Here is a 25,345-nt window from a genome sequence, read left to right as displayed (position 1 = left end):
TGTGTAACATTTTAAATTCCAAACTGTTTTTTGCAAAATGTCTGGATCTGGATTATAGATCATAGTAAGTCAAAAGGCATGCAGGCTAGAATAATTTGTTTCATATAGTTCATATGCATGCTCATAGGTAATATTTATTCAGCAACATATTATCATCGAATATTACTGAGTAAGCACTGAATGGAATGTGCTAGGTTAGGCACAGAGGATAGGGCATGAACAAGACAGCCGTGGTTCCTGCCCCAATGGGGCTTACATTATAGAAGAAAAGCAGACACTAAACAACACACTTCACAATTAATTATTTGCTTACAAAGAGGTCCAAAGTGCTCTGAACCTAATTTTGGGGACTCTGAAAGCTTCAACATTTAAACTGAGTGTTGAAGGATGAGAAGCAATTAACAAGATATAATCCTAACACTGTGATAAGTGTGACAAAGCAGCAGCTCTGGGTTCCAACTTAACTTCCTAGAACATGAATTTTCGTTACTTGTTTGTTCATTTAGCCAAGTCTGCTCCCAATTCCTGCATGAAATAATCTGAGGCTTTGGCATAAAGAACAGTATTTAGGTGCATCATCATCTTCTGTGCTCTGATTCAACACAAAACCAGGTACCCTCTACAGGAGAGAAATGTCCCTTCTGAATAGTCAAAACAACAAACAACCTTTCTCATGGATCACAGCAGAATCATGAGTGGAATAATGAGAAAAAGAGAATTTGTGTTAGCAGAAGCCAACACGGTGCCTTGTAAGGTGCATAGCATATTGCTCACCACACAGAAAATGTACTTACTAAGCACTTTCCATGTGGTAGGCACTAGGTATTTTTATCCAATGTATATGATAACCTAGTGAAGAAGATATTGTTATTGCTGTTTTATAAAAGAACAAACTAAGACCCAGAGAGATTCAATAATTTGTCCAGGATCACAAACTTGTCAGTGACTGAACAGAAACATGGGGCCAGAGCTATCCTACTTTGTCCATAATATGAATCACTATGCAAGAAATAACTTTACAAAGTTACTGTTAAGCACCAATGGTAGGGATACATGAGAAATTTGTTTTATTTAGCACCAAGATAATTAAGGAATGGACAATTGGTTTCAAGTACTACTTTTGAGGACTAGTAGTCTCTGACAGTGTAAAATCCTCAGGGAAAATAGAATGGTGTCTGAAAAACTTGAATTTAAATCCTCAACTCTTCCATTTATTAGCTGTGTGACGATGCGCAAGCTATCTAACCTTGCTTAGTCTTAGTAGAGAACAAGAAAGACAATAACTGCCTTACAGGTTTGGGAAAAGATAATATGTATGCAAACACCCAGGATATTGAAAGGAACACAGTAAATTATACACAGAAGGTAGTTATGAAAGTTGTTCTTTTTGCAGCATGTGGAGAAGAGTCCAATTAATGGAAACAAGATGTTTTCCTGCCCACCACTCCTAATAGATAATTACTTCTTCAGAGGCAGTGTGGAATCAAAAACCAGATCATCAAAGGAAAGATGTGAGGAGCCAAGCTCCAGTCCTTGAGGTCCGCACTTGCTCTCACAAACACACTCTTTGTTGCTTGAAACAAACTCAAGGTTGAAAAAGACCCCAGAATTCAATATTCATGAAATCTCAAGGTTTTGACTCAAGATTGACTTATTAGACTTAGTTTAGATCAGCTGAAAATACTGAAGAGGCAACACTCTGCCCATCTTGGCTATCTCACTTTGAATGTTCCCTTTTTCTACCTCCTTTTACCACAAAAATAAACACTGCGTATAGTCTGAAATCACTACATTCAATTAAGAGAGAAAACAGAAAAAATTGGCTTTTTTGCTATAAGTTGGTGGGAGAAACAAGAAGGTAATTTGCTTTTTTAAAAAAGGGGAATGACAGCATACTTAAAATCATCCAGCACCCAGGATATGATGAAGTAAAAGACATCTCTAAGAGTAAAAATGTATCCAAAAAGATGAATATATGTTTTATCAGCTACTTTCATGCCTTTCGCTGGTCAGTAACTACACTGACTATTTGACAACAATTTCTCTTACACCCAAATGGAGTGATACATGTGCTTATAAAAAAAAAAAAAACCTGGGAAACTTGAGCTTTTAATTTTTGGTGATGGTGATGGTAAAGGTATTCCTATTTCCTCCCCTTAAAATCCACTTTTAATTTAAAGGGGAGAACATATATATTTCTATATACATACCAAATATGGCTTCATTTAATAAAATTTTATGATTTCTTAGAACATCAAATTCAACAAATTCTGAGTCAATTAAAGACGGTTACCTCTCTCCCAAAGGCAGGATAACTATAGGGGATAAATTTCACCACTTTCCCTTGTACCAGCTGCAGCTAATTGATTTATACACTCTGTTTAGCTTAGGTCTAATACCACCATTAGGCCCTGTACCCGGGCCTCGGGCTGCCGCCATCATGCATCTCACGTACATCCTCTCTGACAGACTCATCAATTCCTACTGCTTTTCACCAGGCCTTGGCTCTGGCACTTTCCCCTTGGGAGACCTTTACTGGTCTCCATACTTAACCCTTGAACCCAGCCTAATCCATCAGCTGCACTGAATGAACTGTGATAGAGAATGCCTCTCCCTAAAGACAGGCAGCCAGCCTCTCCACTTAAAACGCAAAAAGAAAGCCATCAACAGGGTCTGGTTTCCGTCTGTCAGTGTCGCCAGCTTCTTCACTTACTGATGTTTTTATTGTTGCCATGCTGGCTGCCTGAGTCAGGGGGAGTGATATTCAAGGAGACATCAATTAAGTGCTTGTTAAATGCTATAGATGCTCATTTGAAAATGTCCCCTGGGACTCTCCTTGGGAGTTCCCAAAATTAGTGGAGGGCATAGGTGTCATTTTGGAGTACGGTTTCCCCAAAGCTTCATAGAACAGCTTCATAACCCACACTTGCATGCACAGCTTTCAACTCTATACTAGAGTTTAGAAGTTATGATGTTAGGGAATGAAATATAATACTCTTTATTAGAAAAGGCAATAAATATTGAATATGTAAATACACTGTTTAACTCCTCCTTACCTCATAACCAAACTGCAGCTCATCAGAGGTCAGCATAATGATATCATCATCAATAGCCAGAACAGCCTCCGTCTCAATTTCATCATAAGGGAAGAAACGGTTACTCAACTTGTTTTCAGCAGTCCTCACAACTTTTAATGGAACCCGGATTTTGGGCCAGAGAGAGTCTGAAAAAAAAAAAAAAGTATTTATTACATTTCTAAATTTTGTGAGCTTATGTGGTTAAAGCGTCACATCACAAATGAGATGGATCAGCTTCCGTCTGTGGCTCTCATTAAATCCACACGCTGAACTGTGCAAGGGGAGAGTCTTACACGTTCCTTTTTATAATATTCTATATTATAAATATTTCCGTCCTCTTTAAGTTCTTCCAGTACTACGAACTACTCAATACTGTCAATAACCAACTCACAGTTGAGAGAGAGAGAGGGAAGCAGAATGACTTGGCCAAAAAGTGAGTCTGGACTGCTCCCTCTCAGGTCCACTGTTTAACTCCAGAAAACTGCCACCTCTGCAATGTACTGTCAGGCAGGGACACCCCAAGTCAAAACCTGCCTCAGCTCCGCCAGGAAATACAACGCTTATGCTGAAGATGTCTGCTCCAACGTGCCCACCTCAGAATGCCATCACAGGCAGCCATCAATGCTACTTTCTGAGTGAGCATGGTCTCTTCACTTAGTACTTTATCCCTGCAATAGTCCCTCACTGCTGACCCACTGCATTTGGTTTCTCCTCAAGACCAATTTACAGAGTAAATGTCAAATTTCTAGGTCCAATTATGTGGGATTTTCTAATATACTGAAAAAACACCAACCCATGACTTGCCTTACATTTTTATCCCATTCTACTTGGAAATGACTGAAGCAATTCAACCACAGGTTCCTTATTTTTAAATGTTGCATTCAGCATAGCACGAAATTAGTACTACTTTGGTACAGTACCCATATCCATACATCAACATTTGTCAAATGAGAATAGGAAAGCTAGGTATCATGCTGCTTCCAAAAAGTCCATCATGTAATTGTGGAAAGATCTAGTTTTTGTGGGTTTTGAATCCCAAAAATGCCTATGACCACTCCAAAGTCACCAAACTGAAGAGAAGTATGACAGAGGGAACATCAGAATGGGAAAAAAGCTCTCTTAACTGACTGCAGATAAAAGATCTTATTTCTATATATTTTACAACAGATCCATGTAGCACATTGTTGGGACACTACAAGGATCTTGGAAGAAGCCTGTGCAAGTGAGAGGCCCTATAATTAAGAAAGATATTCAGTCTTTAATAAGCACAGAGCCTAAAAGAGTGGTCAACTCCAAAAGAAGCATGTTTGGGAATAGACTGAACCAGAGACCAAAGAAATGATCCGACAAGCCACTGTCTTTTAATTAATAACAATAGCTAATTAGTTTGATTCTTGGCACAGAATTAGATAACCAATAGATATCTTTGGAATAAATAGGTGGGCAGAGGACTGAGAAACTGGGGACCTGAGTTCTGTATTATCTATGGGGTCTTGGGCAAGTCACTTCTCAGAGTAAAAATAAGAAGAGTGAGAGAGAAGGGAACCTTAATAAAGCAACTGGCATCGTACAGAAATCCTGGATTCAAGTACCTGCACTATCTTCATAGTCCAGGATTTCTATAGTATATGCCAGACACTTTATAAATGCAATGTAATTTCATCCTTAGAGCTCTGTGGGGCAGAATTATTTACCAAGTAGTATATGCAAGATTCAGAGAGGTTAAGTAATTTGGCTGGGATTATAGAATAAATGATAAGGTTAGTATTTGAAGTCTGTTTAGTATCCAAGACCAAATGGAACCTGTAGCATCTACTGTAGTTTGAAAAATCTCATGCTCCTCTAGATCTGGAACAAAACAATGAAGTTCAGTATTTTCTCCAACAATCATCCTTACTCCTGTCTGCTTCCCACTCCCTCCTCCAAACAATAAAATTCCTGTCATGAATCTGTCCAAATCCTTAAAAAACATAAATTAATTGTAATATCTAAAATGAAGGAGGTTGTAGCCCTACCTACTAGAACAGTGGTTCTCAAACTTTTTGGTGTCAGAATTCCTCTGTGCTCTTGAAAATTGCTGAGAACCCAAAAGAGATTTTGTTTATGAGATATACACATACACAACTTATTATATGAGAAATCACAAATTTTAAAACACAAGAATACAGAAGCATACATTCCATAGCCATTAGAGAGATGATGTCATCCCACGTTGCCTCTGGAAAGCTTCACTGTCCACTATGAAGGAATAAAAGAGTGGGAAAGGGAGGTGACCATATTATTATGAAAATAATTTTAACCTTGCAGACCACCCCCCAAAGTGATCTCAGGGGTGTCCAGGGATCCCTAGACCACACTTTGATAACCTCTATAACAGACTTCATGTTCAGATTTGCGTATCACAATATGAGAATAGTACCAACAAACTGGAAAATAGTTTGAGAGGAGTTAAAAAGATAGTGTAGGTACTTGCATCCAGGATTTCTATAGGATGTTCAAACAAACTAAAAGCGCCAGTTGTCAATTTACAGCCTCTCAACTTCAATTTCACCCTTCACTGCCCTATTTGTGCAACTGGAACTGGATCCTGTAAACATTTGCCTGCTGGCACAATGTTAAGCTCTACCAGTAGAGGGTGCTGGAAGGACATTTCTGGAAGAAGGGGCTTTTCCTCCTGGCTCTGTGTGCCTCAGTACTTGGCAGGTGGCACTTATCCCCAGTAAGTTTAAGTGGCACCCCAAGGGGCAGCTTCTAGTGGGTTCTGCAGATACCCAACCAGCTTCTCAGTGAGTTCAACCACACCTCTGCAGGCAGCTTCCCAGCAAGTTCTGCCAATATCTGCAAAAGCAATTCAGCTGAAGTTCTCCCCACAGGTGATTTGGGGTGAGCTTCATGTTCCCCCAGCAAGTTCAATAATACTCTCTGGGCAGCTTCCTGTTGAATTCCATGGGTATCCAAGAGGGCAACTGCTTTCTTGCATACAGGCTTGGCTGTGGCACCTCAGCAAACTTACCAGGCAGTGGGCTACAGTCACACTGTCTCCAACAAAGTCTGAATCTATGACTTAACTGGAGGAGGGGCTCTCTCGAATTTATTTCCTGTAATCTTTAGAGTCTGTTTTACCCCTTAGTCACTAATCTCCTATTACTAGTTAATAATTCTTTACATTAAACTTTTCCTGTTCAAGTTACTATGTGGTTTCTGTTTCCTACCTGGACCTTGACTGTCCACTAGGGATATCAGAAGGGTTATAAGACAAAAGGGGAATTGTTCTCTATGACCTCTCAAGTTAGAACCATGACCAAGAGCTGAGTGAAAGTCACAGGAAAATTTATTTAGACTCAAAATAGGCAAGATTCTTCTGATGGTATAAACTGTGTTAAGATGGAATGAAATACCTTAAGCAACACAATGTGCCCTTTTACTTGAAATGTAATAAGACTCAGATTTCTACTTAACATCAGATGACAGACCAAACAAGATGCCTCTGAGGTCCTCAGATCACATGAGGCAGTAATGTATCATGGAAATATCACAGTCTTTGGAAAGAGTTTTGAATTCCAGGTGTACCCCTTACTAGCCATATGATCTTCAACAAGTCAATTACTGTGAGCCTGTTTCTTTGACTATGAAGACAGAGTGAACCCCACCTTCTCATGACTGACCATGAGACTGAACATGAACCCATGGCAGACACCCACTGAACACTACCTGTGCTTTCCCTTGGAAGTTCTTACCTATTTATAGAATCAAAGGATTTTTTTTTTTTTTTTACTTTAGGTAAGTGGTAGCAAAGTGGTATATGTTCAATCTGATTCATTAATCTGACAACCAAGTGGCATGCCCCCAGCTTGTATTTCCTTTAAGCAAAATCCCTGCAATTAATCCTCTAGTACTGAGAAAAATCTAACACACCAATGAAACAACAAAGCTTGGAACTTTTGCCATCTTCATTTTACAAGGTAAGAAACAGGTCTTCTTTTCTGCAATAGGTATAGAAAATAGGCTAGCTGCTTTGTTAGGTATAAACACCCCTCTACCCTGGAGGGGACTCGGACTTCCGCTGCAAAGTGCATACAGCATGTTCAACCCGCTACAGCTTTCTGTATAATTTGCCTGTATATATCCAAAGAATTACTTGAGACAAGGCCCATGAAGAACTGACTTATAAAGTCTCTGATGGGGACTTTTTAGAGAGTGATGAAGACCAAAGAGGATGAAATGGGGTTCAAATGACAAAGTAGAATGAATCGTGGTGGTTTTGGGAAATGTGATTATTTTTACCTGTTCTGAGTTAGGCTTTTGAAGCCCAAAGTCAGCTTTGGCAAAACGAGTTTCCATCCCAATGTCCAGTTGTCTATGAACCATCATTACCACAAGTCAGAACTCCAAAAATTCCCTGTTTCTTGTTTTCACATTTTCAAATGAGATAGGCCCCCAAGAGAGAACCACCACTCTCTTGGGTTTTACCATCCCTTCTGTGGAGGGCAGCAATCAAATAAACATTATAGTTACTTACTGCCCTAAAGCAGGGAATTCCTATATAGGATTTTGATTCTATTTTAAAAATTAGGACAGAGCATGAGGTAGGAAAGAATATAGGAGAGAAAGAATAAAGGCTTTTTTTTCTTTCCATTAGTATTTTCAAAGTAAGAGATATACTTTCTCTATCTCTTTTTGAGTCTTTGGCAAGGACCTGGTTTTTCAACATAATCCCAAATCAGAGAACTGGCAAAGCATGAGGATTTTCCCACTGCTAAATGATAATCTAAATAGATACAATAGGACTTAGTACAAAGGGCACAAGCTTTGGATCCAGAGAGACCTGTGTTTATTTCTGGCTCTGCCATTTGCAGCTTAGTGATTCAGGCAAATTACTCAGGTAATTTGAGTTTCACCTTTGGAAAATGGGGATAGTAACAGCTTCTTTGCAGGTTTGTCATAAGGACTGGGATGTTATGTATAAAGCACTTAGCATAGGTTTTATTTCTGGGATATAAAAGGTATACAATACATGGCTATAATAATATCGGATCATTATCATCATCACAAATGATTCTTGTAAGAATTTCATTAAGAATTTCATTTCTCTACTGATAACTTAAAAATGTATAGACAGAAGGATATAGGATGAGCCCTCAGGATGCTGAAGGAAACAGTTTCATGGCCAGAGAGAGATCTTCAGGCGCTAATTCCATTGCTTAGCCCAGCCAGGGCCTTTTTCCTTATTCCTTTAAATTCTAAATGAAACAGCATGTCTTTTTGTCTTGTATGTCATCCTGTGAATCGGTAAGTGGCAAAATAAAAATGTCACTTTCCATTCACAAAAAGCAGTCCTTGAAAAATGAGATTTTTCAAACACACTGAATTTATGAAAAACAACTTAACAGTTATGAGCTTAGTTCAGCTCAAGGAAGAAAAAGGACTCCTTGTGTTAAAGCTTCTAAAAAATGTGTATTGATTAACGATCTTTTTCATGTTGGATGCCAACAGAGATGTAAGCAAAGAGAATTTTTCTCCAATTTGGCAAAGGCACCACAAAATGTTCAGGTTGACTGGAGATAACCCCAAACCCATCCCAGAAATCACTGTCACAAACACAACCACAGGTCCACAAAATAAGCGATCAGATTATTACCACATAAACCTTGAACTCACTTCAGGAGTGATCAAGCTGCTTGGTGTACAGCTGGATATATGACCCTAATTCCCATATATTCAGAATTCAGCTCAAAAGGACGGTAGACGCTGCTTTTACTTCTCTGTTGCCTCTTCTGAGTTGACCATCCTGATCCTGTTCAGCCAATCCCGTCCTACCTACTAAGAACTATAAAAAGTCACTACCTGAAGCTAGGGAGGTCCTGAGATCAATTCAAATTTAAAACTAAAATCAGTTAAAACAGAAGGCTGAATTAAACCTATCTGAAATGCACAATGTTAACAGCTCCCTTCAGACTGAGGACAGGGGCCAAGCCAATAACCTCTCTATCCATCAGGCCTGAAAACTGAAGAATTGAGGAGGAAGGCAGCGGCTTGCCCTTTCTTCTGACAGAGCTCAAAACCAATGTGATGAAAGCTCACTGGAAATTTCTATTGCTTAGTCTAAGTATTTACTTAAACTTCAAAAAACCCAGCAATTTAGACTTAAATGTAACCAAAAAGAAAAAACTGGTTGAATTGGAGAGTGAAAAAAAGTATGTGTTGGGGAAGGACTTCTGCTACTCTAATTCTTGCAGCAGCAGACATGTTGACCATAATATTTATTTTAGTAAATGTAGAGAAAGTGAGAAACATCACTTTTGCCTCTGCTGTTTCAAAGCTTTAGACTTGGTTTTTAAATATATATATATATATGTTACTAATGCCATATATCAAAAATCAGATGCCTTTGCTGGCATGAGGGCCCGAGATGACAGCCCCATTTACCAGCCAAACAAACACCCCACAGAAGATTAAACATGGTTCATGTTCTCCCCAAATAACCATATCACCAGTGCCAGAGCCCAGACCTAAAAACCACTATTAGAGAAAAGATGGTTCAGTCTCTAAACGTGTCAAAACTAGGGCCTCATCAGTTGAGGGTTCTCTTTCCTCCCTAGAGCCAAAATATTTCAAAAATAAGCTAAACTCTTGGTCATAAAATTAACCACTACATTTTAGTAGGGTCTACCAAAAATTAAAACTGACTGCCCTACTAAAACCTAGGTTTTAACTATTGCTTTTAGATACACCAATGTAGAGGCTTAGACCAAGACAGAAGAAAAAGATTTCTCCTTTCTCATAGTTTGCTACAATACTTGCCCAAAATAACTGACTCAAATAGACAATAAATAACTCATCTTAAGCTCAAAGTGACTAACCAAGGTTTCTTCAAAAGCCTCTTTTGCATTTAGCACCAGAATTTGCCTATATGGAGAGGAAGGGGGGTGGGAAGTAGAGAGGGGAGGCTGAGAGGCTCTCTCTGAAGGCTGGTGGTCTTTATGTTTAGGAGCAAATGCATATGTGAATGCAGTATAACACCATGGGCTATTCCAGATCCATGAGGGATGCACAGCCTTCCTTCTTAAAACATGACACTGTGAGCAAAGTTGTGCACGGCGCCACCTGACACCCTTCACTCCGGGAAAGGCACCAGCACTGAGAAAGCCAAGCCCACTGGGAGAGGCCCTCCCACCACCCCTACAGCTCCTGCATGTTCCCTGCCTTCTCCTTCCTTTCTGCCTGTCTCTTCCTCTTCTTTCATAGATGACGTGCCAACACCTTCCTTTTTATTTTACCCTTCTCTTTCTCCTTTACTGAGAGTCAAACAAACAAAACAGAAACCCAGAACATGAGATGTTGGGAGGAAAAAAACACTTGGCATAAAAAAATTAGGAAAACATGCAGTATGCTTCAAGGCATAATATAGGACCTTCATTTAAAATAGCTATTTTGTTTTCTCAAACCTTGGCTCTCTAAGTCCAAAAAGAAAGCATGTAATTCTCTCAGAGGACCAAAATCCCACTGAGTAAAAGTTTTAAATGTCTCAAGAGGAACTAAATAATTTTCTTGAGGCAAAATTGTAATTTGCCCAAGAGAAATACGTTTTTGTAGCCTAAACTACAGATGTATTACTGGTAGTTTCCAGAATTGACTATCCTGACTTCAGTATAACCAATTAAAAGGGAATAGCCATAAAAAGTGCAGATACTACTGTCAGGCAATAAACTAGACTTTATCGGTGATAGTGGTGCACATTACAAACTTCAAACTCATTCTTTGCTCTAATCCATCAGAAACTTCCTGGCTTTAATAGGCTATAAAGGGCCAGAGCTTTGAAGTCCCTGGGATTAGGATCAGTAATAGACAGACTGAATGAGAAACTAAATGCAGGTGGAACATACTCTATGAATCCTGAATTAAAAACCAATCCAATTAATCAAACAGTCCTCAACCCTAACTGCCAGCCCGCAGATTACAGGGCTGCCCAAGGCAAGAAACAAAGTGATTAAGGAAGAGCCCATGGGAACTTCCACAAGTGCTCACTTTAAGGAGCTGATTCAAAGCCTGGAGAGGGCTGCTTTGCTGACTTTCCCCACTGGAGGTGAGGCCATCCTATTTTTATGAAGAAGAGCATGGTATCAGAGCAGAGATAAGGAAGGAGAAAACTAATGCCTTTTAAACTGAGTTTTCATGTAAACAAATCAGTTCAGATGGCTGAAGAAAGCTGAGATCTGTTTTCCCAAGGCTGAGGGTCTTTGATCCTATCGATTCCTAAGCCCTCAAACACTTGTGGCTACAGAGCATGCCATGGGCTTGAGTTAAATGGGCCACCCTAGAACAAGAATGAGATGACTGAGAAAATTGGGGTCATGCTGCCTCAGAAATAGCTTTGTGGACAAAGCAAGAAAATTCATTTAAAACAAAGACACAAATAATTTGGCCATCCAAAATCACCCCACCTGAGAGCTGCATTAATGCCCAAATCAGGCCTTTCCTGAACACACTATTTTCCCACTCTTCTTACCTTCTGGAGGGTTTTTATTCTGATTATTCCAGACAACCAGCAGCTTGGATAGACTGGGCACTTTGGACACTTCAGTGATGACCCGGAAAAGGCTTTCCACTCTATCGTAGGTGAGGACGATGGCCGTGAAGCCTTGAGACTGGGGTGGTATTAGTGGGAGGAAGAGTGGGTTGCTCACACTGCTCCACTTCTGCAAGAGAAGAGATTAATGTGGGTCAGAGCAGGATCTAGCAACATTGGGGTTGATCTCTTTCCCAACATTACCAGTATACCTGAACAAGGGATGTTTGGCAGCTCTTACCATGACCAATCCAAGAGCTAAGCAACTGTTCAAAGTCATCCTTCCTCTCCTCAAAATTTACATTGACTTTAATTAACATTGGCTCTGATACCACTGAAAAAGGAGCAGAGAATTTCTGCTGCTGTGAAGAGATTTCTAGTTAAACATGGCAGATTAAACACAGGCATTTCTCTCCATTCCTTCCCCAAAAGCACTAAAATGACAGTTCATAGATACAAGCTACAAAACTACAATGATAATGAGATGGGAGAAGAGACAACAACAGCTGGTGAGCAGTTTTAACATTTTTCTTAAAGACTAAGTTTCTTAAAGCTGGAGAAGTGTTGACAGAGCAGAGAGCACACTGAAACCTAAGGCTCTCCATGAGGGACACAAGCCAGGCAAACAGGCTCACGCTGCTGAATGCGGCAGAGGGTCAGGAATGGAGCTCAGTGGGTGTCTCATGAAGGAAGAGGAGGGGTAGGGCTGAAAGCAGGGGGACTGGTTAAAAATACATATAAGCAGCAAAAGAGGCCCAGATTCACAAACCTTCCCGTCTCCCTCCCACTCAGCCAGAAAACTTCTTCACCACCCCAGCAGGAGAAGGGAAGTTTATCCTCTGAGGAACCTCAAGCTCCAGACACAAAAAAAAAGGGACAGAGCTGAGAGGGAAACACAGGTTAAAGTCATTTATCTGAATGATGAGCCCTACAACCTTCTTCGCCTTCCAGTTCCCTAAACGTTGGCAGCCCTGCAGCTAGCTGGGCACTCCATCATCTTACAGTGGAACCCAAGCAGTAAGCTTGTCCTCACACACAGAACTTCTGATCAGGTTTTTAGTGCTTCCCTCTTAATCATGAACAGGTTGTAGAATCACCGATATTTCAAGAACATCTTCAGCACGAATGACAGAGATGAAATAAACAGAAAAACAGGAACTTGGAGGAAAGAGAGACAACAGAAGTAGCAGAAGGAAATCAAAACAACATCAACAACAAATTACATCCTCAGAGAAAGATTTATTCATCCATGAAATAACACGTTGTTATTTTTATTTAAAAGTATTTATCAAAGAATAGGAAAGAACTTCTAGATGTTAAAAATATGACAGCTTAAAACTCTCTTATAAGGCAGGATTGAAACATAAAGATAACATATTCCAGAGTCTGGTAAGCAAAAAGACAAAGATGAAAAACAGGAGAGAAAAGATGAGAAAATCTAGGAGGTCCAACAACCATCTAATAGGAGGTTCTTGAAAAAGGAAACACAAAATGTGGAAGAAATGAAACCAACTAAGAAATTAAATAAGTTCTCAGAACAGAAGATGTGAGAGACATTAATTTCCAGATTAAAAGGCCCAATAAGTAATCAGCACATTGAATGAAAATAAGTAAGACAAAAACATAAAAGAAAACAAACAAATCAATGAAAGAAAAACCACTGCCACATCAAAGCACATCTCTTGTGACACTGGAAATAAAGAGTACAGATAAATAAATTATGTGTATCTGGGTGACAAGTAGTTTACTATATAATTCTCACAACTTCTCTGAAAGTTTGAAATTTTTTCAAAATACCGCTTAAAAGTAATAAAGGAAATTCAGTTTCTTTGCTATCATTGAAATATTAAAAAAAATTTTTAATGCAGCAAGTAAGGAAATATTTTTACACTGATAATAGGAAAAGAATGTTAAAACAGTCTTATTTTTAAATTTCTTTATTGAGATATAATTTATATCATTTAAAATATATAATGGTTTTTGGTATATTAATTTTTAAAAACTATGGTAAAATATTTGCCACTGTAACCATTTTTAAGTATACACTTCAGTAGCATTAATTAAATTTACATCCATATGTTATTATATGAAAAGCCCAGGACCTTCATCTTTGCCAGATGATGGCTGAAAATTAAATGTCCTGTGTTACTCTGGCTGCTTACACTTCCTTGAGTCTTTGATACTCTGTGATTCCCAAGGTCCTCATCAAACCCCATCCATACCACTGATGGACAGCCATCGTCACATATATGACAACAGCTGTTTGCCAGATGTAACAGCGTGGGACAGGAAATGTATACAAACACATGTGTTACACATGGGATGGGAACTCAAGGAGACTGAATGGGATTCCTGGAGTCCTAATGTAATCAGGATATTACAGCCAAAATGTCCACAACAGGCCATAATTACATTTTACAAACAAGAGGCACAGTAAGAAAGGCTATCTTCTCAATGCTGACTTTGTTTCCACAATAAAGCTGTAGTCTTAGGTAAGTGCCTGGACTTTAGTATTTATACCCTAGCATCTGATTACATTTGTAGGAACCTCTTACTGGTTTTTTAAGCCAAATCTTGCTCTTCATATCTTTCTTTAACGGAGACTACATCATAAGAAGCCCTGTGCTGAAGTTAACAGTTATACCCTAAGGTTCATGGTCTCTCTGCCATCACCATCCCAACCCACTCATCTACTCCTCCCAAACCATACTCTGTTATGCTTGGAAAACACCTTTTAAGTGGAAAAGAAAAAAAAAATGTTTTAAAGCATGTGCAAAATAATTGAATGTGTGATGTTGAAAGATAGCTGAGACTTCTAAGTGTTAGGCACTGTGCTTTACTCATTATTATCTCATTTGAGCCTCACAACTCCTAAGATATAGTTATTACTCTCATTTTACAGCTGATGAAACTGTAGGATTAGAAGTAGAGAATAACATCTAATCATTTGCTTTAGAAGGAAGGAAGGGAAGGAGGGAAGGACAGAGGGAGGGAGGGAGGAAGGCAGGCAGAGTTAATGATGTTCAAGGTTACATAATTATAAGCGATGGAAGTGGGACCCGAGCCTTCTGACTCCACAACACCAGATGGGGGTGGTTCATGCCCTCCCACTCTGAGTCCAAAATAAGTATCACCATTTTATAGACTCTGACAACTGGAACTGGGGGGAACTCCAGAGTTTATTATTTCTAGCTCTTCTCTGACACAAAACTGCTGAAAGTTCTTTATCCTTGATAATAAAATCTGAGCCAATAAGCAAGAGCCCGCTCCAAACAGTCTAATTTCAGAGGGCACATGGAATAAAACACACCAAGTATGTAACACTGACACAAAGGAAGTACATAAATTTAAAAAGGTAAATACACCTCTAACACAGAAGGAAAAACTATTAAAACTCTAACAAAATGAGGTCTGTTCTTTGGGAGAAGCAGGGAATGCCAACACACTTGAATGCCTTTATGACATTAAAAGGAGAGGAAAATTCCCTGAGAGATGCAAGGCTTGGTTCAGAAAACAAATCCCTTGGAATTTAAACAGAAGCACCCCAAAAAGCACCACAGCTCTCATCTCAAGGTGCAGCCAAGGAGAAGGAACCCAAGTGTCTGGAGAGGACAGGTCTGCTCTCATGGAGGGCCAGCTCCACTCTGGAAGCAAATGTCCATAAGGGGGAGAGGAGAGGAAGGAGCGATGGGGGTGGGGAGGGAGTGGCAGGCAGACAGTAACTTGTCTTGGTGTTCAGTTTTTCCACACTATTCAGTTGCATACCAAACAGGGCTTGAAAACTGCAGAGGCAGAAAAGGCAGCATAATAAGGAGACAGCATGGAAAGGTGCATAACAAGGTCTGAAATCTTTCCAACACTTTCCCATAAAATACAGATGTTGAGATAAGCAGAGAGGACATACACAAGCTGCTGAGCATATATATTCACTATGCTACAGGCTTGAGGCTTTACTGTAGGCAAGCAAAGCAAATTACTTCAGAAAGTGAGTCGGCATGTTTGGGGTCAGGTTTGGAATCATAGGTCCTTTAGTCTGAATGCAGATTTTCACTTGGCAGCTTGTGTGAGCTAAGCAAACTGCTCACACACCTCAGTTTCCATACCTATAAAATTGTAACAATGCTACCACTTTCTAGGTAGTGTTGCTTAACATAATTACCTTAATTATTAACACTTTTAAAATTTGCTTAACAACCTATAATATTTGTCATTGATAAAAGTAAATTATATAATGTATGTAAAGTACCTGACATGTATAAGCATTCGATAAATGGTAGCCAATGGCTGATCTTGTGGGAGTAACAATTCTTCTAGGCTTTACTTTCCGCATGGCTCAAAAGTGGGGGAGAGGATAGCCTAAGCAGTGGTGAGATTCCATCCAGCACCAAGAATTCTAAACAAAAATCCTTCTTCTCTACCTGTACCTTATCATGAGTTAGGATCCTGGTTCCCCTAGATTCTCTACCTCCACTTCCTCTCCAAATACACTGCTTTTATTTTCATGATTTTCTCTTTTCCCTCCTATTCTTTATATTTTAACCATCTTGAAAGCTCCATGAAAGTGGGAGCCATAGCTGTTGTAACACCCAGCACAGTGCCTAGCACTATTCAAGTAAAACTTTACAAATGAGTAAGTTAAACCCACATGATCCAGGTCGTATTCTTTCTCGGGTCGACCTCTTTCTGTGTGGACATCAATGGCTGACAGACACAGAAATGAGTGACATCATGAGGTCTGAAATGATTCCGAGTTAGTGTATTCATTTTAAAGTACTTACCAAGAATTTTATTGTGCTAAGTATTCTGAAGAAGTGGGATAAGGGTACACAACAGAGAGTTTGAATCTGGGCCCTGCCATTTACTAGTTTTGTGGTACGTGAAGCTACTCCTACAGTAGTTACCTCCTCATCTGTAAACTGAGGATCATGATAGTACCTATTTTCTGGGATGATGATGACTAAATGAGATTTTGCACAAAAGCAGTTTGCAGACGGCTCAACACAGAACTCTATGAACAGTAGTTTAAAACAAATACAAAAACTTCCAGCTCTCCCCAGTTCATAGTCTTCTTGCCTGCTAATACACTGATATTAGCAATTCAGTGATCATTCCTACCAATACTATTTCTGGTGCTGCTCATTCAGTCAACAATTCCTGAGTATATGCCATAATCCTAGAACAGTGTTAAAGATGCAAAGACAAATACAATCCCTTCCCTCAAAATGCTCATAATCCGGTGGGGAAGACAGCCAGGTAAAAGGACAAACTGCAACACAAAATAACAAATACTAAAACAAGGTACTGAAGTCCTGGGGGACTAGAGGTCCGCAGTCACCTCCAACTCCTGGGTGGGCAGGGGGGCCGGCCCTTGAGTAGTTTGCAGGGATAAGTAGCAGAGTGCTGGCTGAAGAGGCCCAAGGGCACACTCCGCAGCACAGGCTTAGACATGCTTCCAGGACAGGGAAAGACTCCAACCAGGATACAGCAGCTAGGAGGAGGGAAGGAAGGAGAGGAACTCAAACGTCAGACAGGCTGAAGCCACATCATGAAAAACCGGGTATGACAAAAGGTTTTTTTAAGGCATATAATTAGTTTTTTGTGGATTTCTTTTGAAATGTCCTTTTCCTGAGTACTGTTTTACTGATAAATTCACATGGCTACCTTTATATACTATTTCAAATGGTCAAAAGTTGGAAATACTGATCTGCAATTTCTGTGCCAATTGCTTTTCCCTCCACAAACACAATCCCATTGGCCTTTGGAGCACAGTGACAGTATGGAGAAAGGCAGCTTTAATTGGATGTATGCCTTCAAACAGACACTCTACTCCACTGGGGTAAGGTCAACAAACTAGCCCCTAGAGAAAAAACTTACTGGGAAAGGATATTTCAAAAACGCATTTAGTCACCTCAGAAATACCTTTAAGAACCGACCCCCTGCTGGCTGACCAAAGAGAGTGTTCTATAGTCTGGGACCTCTTGACCCCACTTTCTACAGGAAATCAAGTAAATTTAAATCTCCATAATTTACTCAAGACTCTGCCTTCTGCCAGGGAAAAGGCGAACAATGCTGGCAATTAATTCTTTGGCCTGATTAAGTCTGCATCATGGCAACAGAGGGCACGAAACCAGGCAATAGAGACCTGAAAAAAGGCAGAGCCCATCTCTGCAGCTGCACCTTTGGAATCTTGGCTATCAATGCAGCTTTTAAGTGTGCTCGTGAAACTGTTCACTCAAAGATGGGAGGAGATACCAAGAGAAGTGTGTATCATTCAGAGTATTGTATTGGCATTTCGCCAAAATACTTGTTCATCTCTTGCCCATCCTCCTACCCTTTATTTCTCATTCCTACAATGAACATTCATTATAGAAACTTCAATAAGATATCCAGATTATTAAACTGCAATCACATAAAAGCAATCCATAGTAACCATGATAATTGTCAGCTCACATCACTAGCTTTAGCAAAGTTCTTTCAGATGGCTTATTGTGGAAAGTCCTGATGAATGAGCCAATAGTGAGCAGACAAACTAGATGGAGTTAGGAGTTCACATTCAAGATGCCCTGAAGAAAAGGCCTTAGACTAGACTTAAAGTCAACTACTAGTTCAAAGGGGTTTTCCTCCTTGAAGAAACAGATTCATACTCAAACAATTAGGGGTGCTTTTGGCAACCTCGCATAAACTTAGCTGTCTGGGTCCTTCTTGCAATCCCATTTTGCTTTCTTTTAGTTGAAAGGTCATGGTAGCCCCATATGAGCCTAACCAAAACCATTCTAGCCAAGGTTACCTACCATACAGAAAGCAGAGGAATGTAAGCAAATGGCCTTTGCTATCCATCCTGAATGTTCCTGCTGGAACTACTTGAGGATTATAAAATCAAGGACAAGGAAAACCATATTCCATCACCAACTTGAGGACTCCTTCAACCTAAACCAACTAAATTCCAGACAGGAGAAACTAAGCTCAAAGCAGGATGATTCAAAATTTAATTCCTATTACTCACTAAATCAGAGATTTTTTTCTTAATGTCACTATGTATAACTTCATGTGACAAGAAGAGAATTAAGCGGATATTTGAGTCAAACCATATTTAGTTTAAATGAAGGTATTTGCCTAAGCAGAAATGTGAGAATTCAAACAGAGGAAGAGAAGACAGGACAGGCCAGCTACACAGAAGCTGCTGAGCCCCTGCTAATGAGCAGCCTTACCTATCCCTACCTTGATAGAAAGGGCAGTTTTCTTGGTTGTTTTGAAATTATCAACCCTTACCTCAATGTGGTTTCAATTATGAATTACAGACTAAAAGGAGGAAAAAAGCTTTGATTTATTCTTTTTTGCTCCAATTATGCATGATGTGTTTCCACTGAAGATTTTGAAAAGTATTTCATCATGCCTCTCATCCTGAAGTGGTCAAAGGGCAAAACCAAAAGGAGTTAACCCTTTCCTTTCTCTTCTAGCTTCAAACAGATTCCCTATCAATGAATATAGGGCAAGATCTTAAAAGCAAACACAGTAATAGACGAGTTAAGTGTTGGCATCATGTTACTAATGTGCATAAGGGTGCTGTCCCCTGTCCAAAATGGTGAGATGATATTTATGTTAATGGTTACTGGGAGATTTGAAAAGGGAAATCAGTAATGTGGCCCATGTTGCCTTAACCATTAAATCGCTATAGCCCCAAATGCTTGCAACACACTTCAAGGGCATGCACTGACTTGGGAGACCAAAGAATCATAGAGACCTAATGATATCTTTAGGCAGGCTCTTAGATAGAAAGAGAAAAGGTTTGGGACAAGTCTGAAGTCTACTTGCTGCATTATGTCTTTAGTTCATTTCACTCAAAAAAATAACTGTTCTGAAAAACAAGCACAACACTGATGGCTAAGTCTCACTGACTTCACATTAAACAGACACATGGACAATGAAGAAAATCAAAGGCTAGAAATCCCCTCAGTGCTGCAGACTCCACTAAGGGAGATGGCAAATTATCAACTTAGCATTCCTACAATGTATTTATAGTAGTTTGTTCATAAATAAGTTTTCTATACAGTGGAATTGGAATGAGGACAGCTGCATCTGGGTGGACTGGCTGGAGTAACAGGCACTGTGACTCTGACATAGAAAGAAACTGAGACGTAGAGACTATCGGAGGACTGCTGGAGCAGGCCAAATCTTCCTACTGTTGGTCTCTGTCTTGTTCCTCTAGATGTGATTAACAGCTTCTCTTTTTCTTTGGTGTACTACAGCTACATTATGACTATCCTGCTTGTGGTTTGTTGGTCTTCCTGCATCTGAGGTCTGGTATCATTCTGGAAAATTCTTAGCTATTATCCTTTCAAAAGGGTCTGTTTCCATTCTCCCTTACTTTATCCTCTAGAACTCCAACTAGACATATGTTGGGCCTTGTCTCTCTGTTCTCCATATACTTCCTTACTCCTTCATATTTTCCATCTCTTTGGGCTGCATTCTGACAAATTTCTTTCAATCAATAATCTACCTTAATGTAATAATCTGAAGTCCTTGCAGGGATATTTCATGCTATTGCCTTTTTTTCTTTATGGTTTTGTGGTTTTTAACTGTAAGCTGCTTATTTTCCTTAGGCACTTCATTTTAAAGAATTATTTCCAACCCACATTGAAGAAGAATTCCTTAAGAGAGGGTTTGTGTCTACTTCTGCTGGTCCTAATCAACTCAGGGACACTTTCAGTGAAATTCTCCTCTCAAAGACCACGGTTATACTATGAATTTGGACCACAAACCACGTGAAGGTTGCTTATGACTAGTTCTCTCAACAGTGAGGTCAATACAGACTTACTTTTCTTTATCCTTTCACTTCAGATAAGTCTTATAGTATACCGGCTTCATCTGAGAAGTGCTGGTTAGATTCTCCAACTTGCACAAGCCACAGGCTTTCAGTTCTGCTCCCCTACTTCATTCAGTTATCAGGTAGAAACTCCACATCATCAAACTCTGTAAAAATCTACACAGCAAAAGCAGGCTGTGGCTCCCACTCATCTCCCAGGATACCTACTTTCACTTCATTTATGGAATCAACAAATTTCTTACTTTTAAGCCAGCTTAGCAATAAGCTAAAATTGCCTTTTAATATTTTAGTTGTAAAAATTGCCTTGTAATCATTCAGTATTTTAGTTGTTCTGTTGGGAAGGTCATTTAGCATATCTAACCCATCACAAAGCCAGTGACAGAGGTCTTACTATATTTACATTGTCAATATAATTACATGCTATTGTGTTTCCTATTTAATTTTGGTGCCAAGTTTGTGCACAAGATAAAAAAAATATGAGAATATGGCAATATATTATAATAGACTGAATGAGGAACTGAGAATCTCTGCATTAAACAAGTTACCATACTTCTTCAGACCTCCATCTCTTCATTTATAAAATAGGATCATGGGGAGGCGGATCTTAAAAATGAGTAAGGTTCACTTTCTTCCTCTGCAAGAATGGAGCTAACAGAAAGTTACTCTGTGGGTTGCAAGAACTAAACCACAGAAAATACATAATGGAGCCTATCTAGTACAAAATACACCCTCCTTTAAATTTCACTTTTCCCCTCCAAAATCCCATCCAATTCTAAAATTTGTGTTTCCTAAAGCCTTATACTAGCAACATTAACATTTTACTTTTTACAGCAGTACATACTTTCACTTACTATACTACTTCTTAAATACTTCATTAATACTTCACAATAATCCCATGAAGTAAGAAATATCCCCATCTTACAGATTAGGATACAAATTTCAAACAGATAAGAAAGCACAAGGTCAAACTATTTATTAAATAGTTCTGAACTCAGGTTTAATTCCAAAATGTCTTTTTCAATGGCCTTAATTAGTAGCTGGTAATCAGCCACTAATTGTTACACTATTCTAAAACTCCCTAAACCCAGTCCTACAGAGGAGCAAATTGCTGCAGAGAGAGATTTGGTGAGTAACCTCAAGTTAGGGACTAAAAGTCCCTCAAGAAGGGACTAAAACATGCAGTTCAGACATTTGTGAGCTATAGTTAGCTTACTGAAGGCTCACAGGTTAAATCCATTTGAACATCTCTCTGAAAATCCTAGTTATTATCTGAGTTGTATCTACTTAAATTTTTTTCTTTACATAGCACTGAAGTTCACATTTGGCTAAATGCCCACCCTTCCATAAAGCCAAACTACTGTTAGGAAGAGCAGGAAGGGTTGCCACTGATTGCTTTTCAGGTAGTAGAGGAAAAAGCTGACATTTCGTCCTCCTCTTGCTTGGAAAGGAAGCCAATCATTTATAAGAACCCTTGCTTGGCTGCAGCTTCCATAATTGGGATGGACAGAAGCCAATTAAAAGGGTCAACATAAGCCATATTAAAAGAATTTGGAATGAGGAAAGAGCGGATTCCATATGCTGATGCTTTTAATAATTCATGAGTTATATCAGTCTGCAAGTAATAAATTTCTCTAAATATAGCTAAGGTAAGATAGTTCAAGATACTGTCTAATCAATTCAATGGGTGAATACAATAAAGTAGGGCAAAAATAACACATCAAGGAGCTTATTTGATCTGATAAAATAATGGTTCAGTTGTTCGATAGTACAAAAGTTTTGGATTATTCTTAGAACATGAAACTCAAATACATAGTCATCATCCCTGGATCTATTACTTAATAAATATATTAAAAGAAATGCTTCATGAAAAAACTAGTAACTTACCTGATTCAAACAAACAAGGCTGATCTATAATCCAAATTGTTCAAGACTGTTAATGTGACTTAAAACTACTTCTCATGAGACGTAAAACAAGTTTACAATTTCATCTCACTATGCCACACTTGAAATATTCTGACAGTCTGAAAGAGAGTCTCATTCTCTGGCCCAGGCATAAAAATGTTTTCTGTATTATACTGGCTAGGTAAACAGAAACTCTTAGGAAAGATTAAGTTATAGCTTGTTACATCAAAGCCCAAACACCAACAGTTATGACCAAGAAAACCAAAGTTTTCATATAGCTTTGAGCTGATGGGAGTGTAACACCACCATTAAAGTTGATACAAACTGGAAAGCATAACCTCTGAAATGTAGTCATTTCTTAATTCTTAATTTCTCTGAAATTCCAATAGGGCATATGTTTTGTCTACTATATTTTATTTCTGCTACCTCCTGAAAAGAAAAGGGCAGGTATCCAGAAGGGCAAAGAGAACAGTCAGGGAGATAACAGTGGACAAGAGCTCAATATGTTTGGGGAGGTGAAACAGACAAGAGACTCTTGCTATACAACACACAGAAATGTAAGATAAAAATGTAAAAAAAATCCTCTTTAGTACATAGCTGCGGTCATAGGAAATGGGAACTCCCCAGGGACCGAAAGTGAAGAGAAAACTGCGACAGCAGCTGAAGGTGCAGGAACTGGCTGGTGCTGTGATGCACTGGGGAGGGAGGAGGCTGTTGCTGGGTGGTGTCAGGTTTGGGTTTTAGCATCCATGCTGGAAGAGGGACATGGCTTTGGGCACAAGAAGGAAGTAAAGGAGCTAGAAATGAGGCTTACACATAAAGCCTGCAGTCAGTGAAAACATGGTTCAGGAAATCACCCCTAACACACAGAGGTACATAGAGGTAACAAAACCACTGATCATTTCCAAACTGAGTTTGGGTTCGGGTTGCTTTCAATAGAGGCAAGCCCTCACACAGGCTGAGGTTTAAATGAACTCTACCTGTGTAGTATGGAAACCTCCTACTGAGTAATCAGTGTTAAAAAGTGATTTACCTCTGTGATACCTCTAGAACACCTACCTAGTAGTGAAGCAAAAAAACAAGAACAAACAAATTCTCTGGAGAAATAACCCCTTACCCAAGGGGGAACGAGTTCCACAAAAAACTCACATCCGCAAATCATAAAACATATAAGGAAACAACACAACAGAGCAACAGGCAGACAAAAATAACAGGATTAGACCTTACAAGGATATTAAAAGTTGGGTAACTGGAGAATATGAAGTATCTCAAATAATTAAAGTTATTAAAGAATGGATTGAAAACATGAAAAAAAAAGGATCAGTTAGACGGATTTGAAAAATAATTAATAGAGCTTCTGGAAATAACCAAAATTTAAATCTCAATGGATGAGTAAAAAACACATTGGTCACAGCTGAAGAAAACAGCAAAACAGATGTGAAAAAAATTATCCAGGTTACAGTACAGAGATAAAAATGTGGAAAACATGAGGTAAAAAAAAAGCTCAAGAGACGTAACAACAGAATGAAAAAGGTCTAACATACATTTAATAGGACTCCAAAAGGAAAGACTAGTGAGAATGACAGGTATATAATATTAGAAGAGAAACTGACTAAGAATTTTCCAAAATTGATTAAAGACATGAACCTGCAGGTTAAAGAAGAAAAGTCACTGTCAAAAGCAGATAGAATACTCTACCCAACAAGATTATCATTTACATTTGAAGCAGGGATTAAACAATTTCCAGATAAGTAAAAGTTGAGGGAATTTACCTCCCACAAACCATCTCTAAATTATATTTTGGAGGGACTGCTATAGATGGAATTGCTCTTAAGGAGAAACAGCTGTTACCAGAGAAAATAAAAACACAGTAAAGAACATAGACCAATCAGTTACTAAGCAAATGTAAAATTAAATCAACTACCACAAAGTCAGTCAAGGGATACCCAAAGGGTACACAATATGACATCTAATATATACAGAGTGGAGGAGGAAGGAAAAGAAGGGAGGAAAAACACCCTTTACATTGTTGTTGAAATAGTGTAACAAGTGAGTTAAGTTAGACTGTCAGGTAGTAAAGAAGCTGCCCTTGAACCTTTGGTAACCATGAATCTAAAGCCTACAATGGCAATAAGTACACATCTATCAATAATCACCCTAAATATCAATGGACTAAATGCACCAATCAAAAGACATAGAGTTACAGAATGGATAAAAAAAAAAACAAGACCAATCTATATGCTGCCTACAAGAGACTCACTTCAAACCCAAAGATAGGAACAGACTAAAAGTGAAAGGGTGGAAAAAGATACTTCATGCAAATAATAGGGAGAGAAAAGCAGGAGTTGCAGTACTTGTATCAAACAAAATAGACTTCAAAACAAAGAAAGCAACAAAAGACAAAGAAGGACATTACATAATGATAAAGGGATATGATAACAAAGGATATGACCATTATAAATACCTATGCACCCAACATAGGAACACCTACATACATGAAACAAATACTAACAGAATTAAAGGAGGAAATAAAATGCAATGCATTCATTTTAGGAGACTTCAACACACCACTCACAATAAAGGACAGATCAACCAGAGAGAATACAAGTAAAGAGACAGAGGCACTGAACAACACATTAGGACAGATGGACCTAAAAGATAGCTACAGAACACTCTACCAAAAAGCAGCAGGATACACATTCTTCTCAAGAGCACATAGAACATTTTCCAGAATAGATCACATACTAGGCCACAAAAGAGCCTCCATAAATTCAGAAGGATTGAAATTATACCAATCAGCTTCTAAGACCACAAAGGTATGAAACTAGAAATAAATTCTGCAAACAAAACAAAAAAGACCACAAACACATGGAGGCTTAACAAGCTCCTAAATAATCAATGACCAAATAAAAACAAAGATCAAGCAATATATGGGGACACATGAAAACAGCAACTGAACTTCCCAACTTCTGTGGG

The 25,345-nt window shown here is 38.9% G+C and overlaps 1 protein-coding gene across 6 annotated transcripts in view; it reads right to left on the bottom strand.

Annotated features, from left to right (window-relative positions):
• Nucleotides 1-25,345, bottom strand: part of EXT2 (exostosin glycosyltransferase 2) — a 188,009-nt gene that overhangs the window by 53,886 nt on the left and 108,778 nt on the right. For all 6 annotated transcript variants that reach the window (XM_036996663.2, XM_036996662.2, XM_036996661.2 and 3 more), the window contains 2 exons: nt 11,584-11,773; nt 3,057-3,223 (listed from right to left, as the gene is read on the bottom strand). In XM_036996663.2, the coding sequence (XP_036852558.1) occupies nt 3,057-3,223; nt 11,584-11,773 (357 nt within the window). The remainder of the gene's footprint in view (nt 1-3,056; nt 3,224-11,583; nt 11,774-25,345) is intronic.

The sequence above is a fragment of the Manis javanica genome, chromosome 11 (genome assembly GCF_040802235.1).
Source record: "Manis javanica isolate MJ-LG chromosome 11, MJ_LKY, whole genome shotgun sequence".
Lineage (NCBI taxonomy): Eukaryota > Metazoa > Chordata > Mammalia > Pholidota > Manidae > Manis > Manis javanica.
The sequence above is the reverse complement of the archived record's forward strand: the minus strand, read 5'-3'. Positions and strand labels throughout refer to the sequence as shown.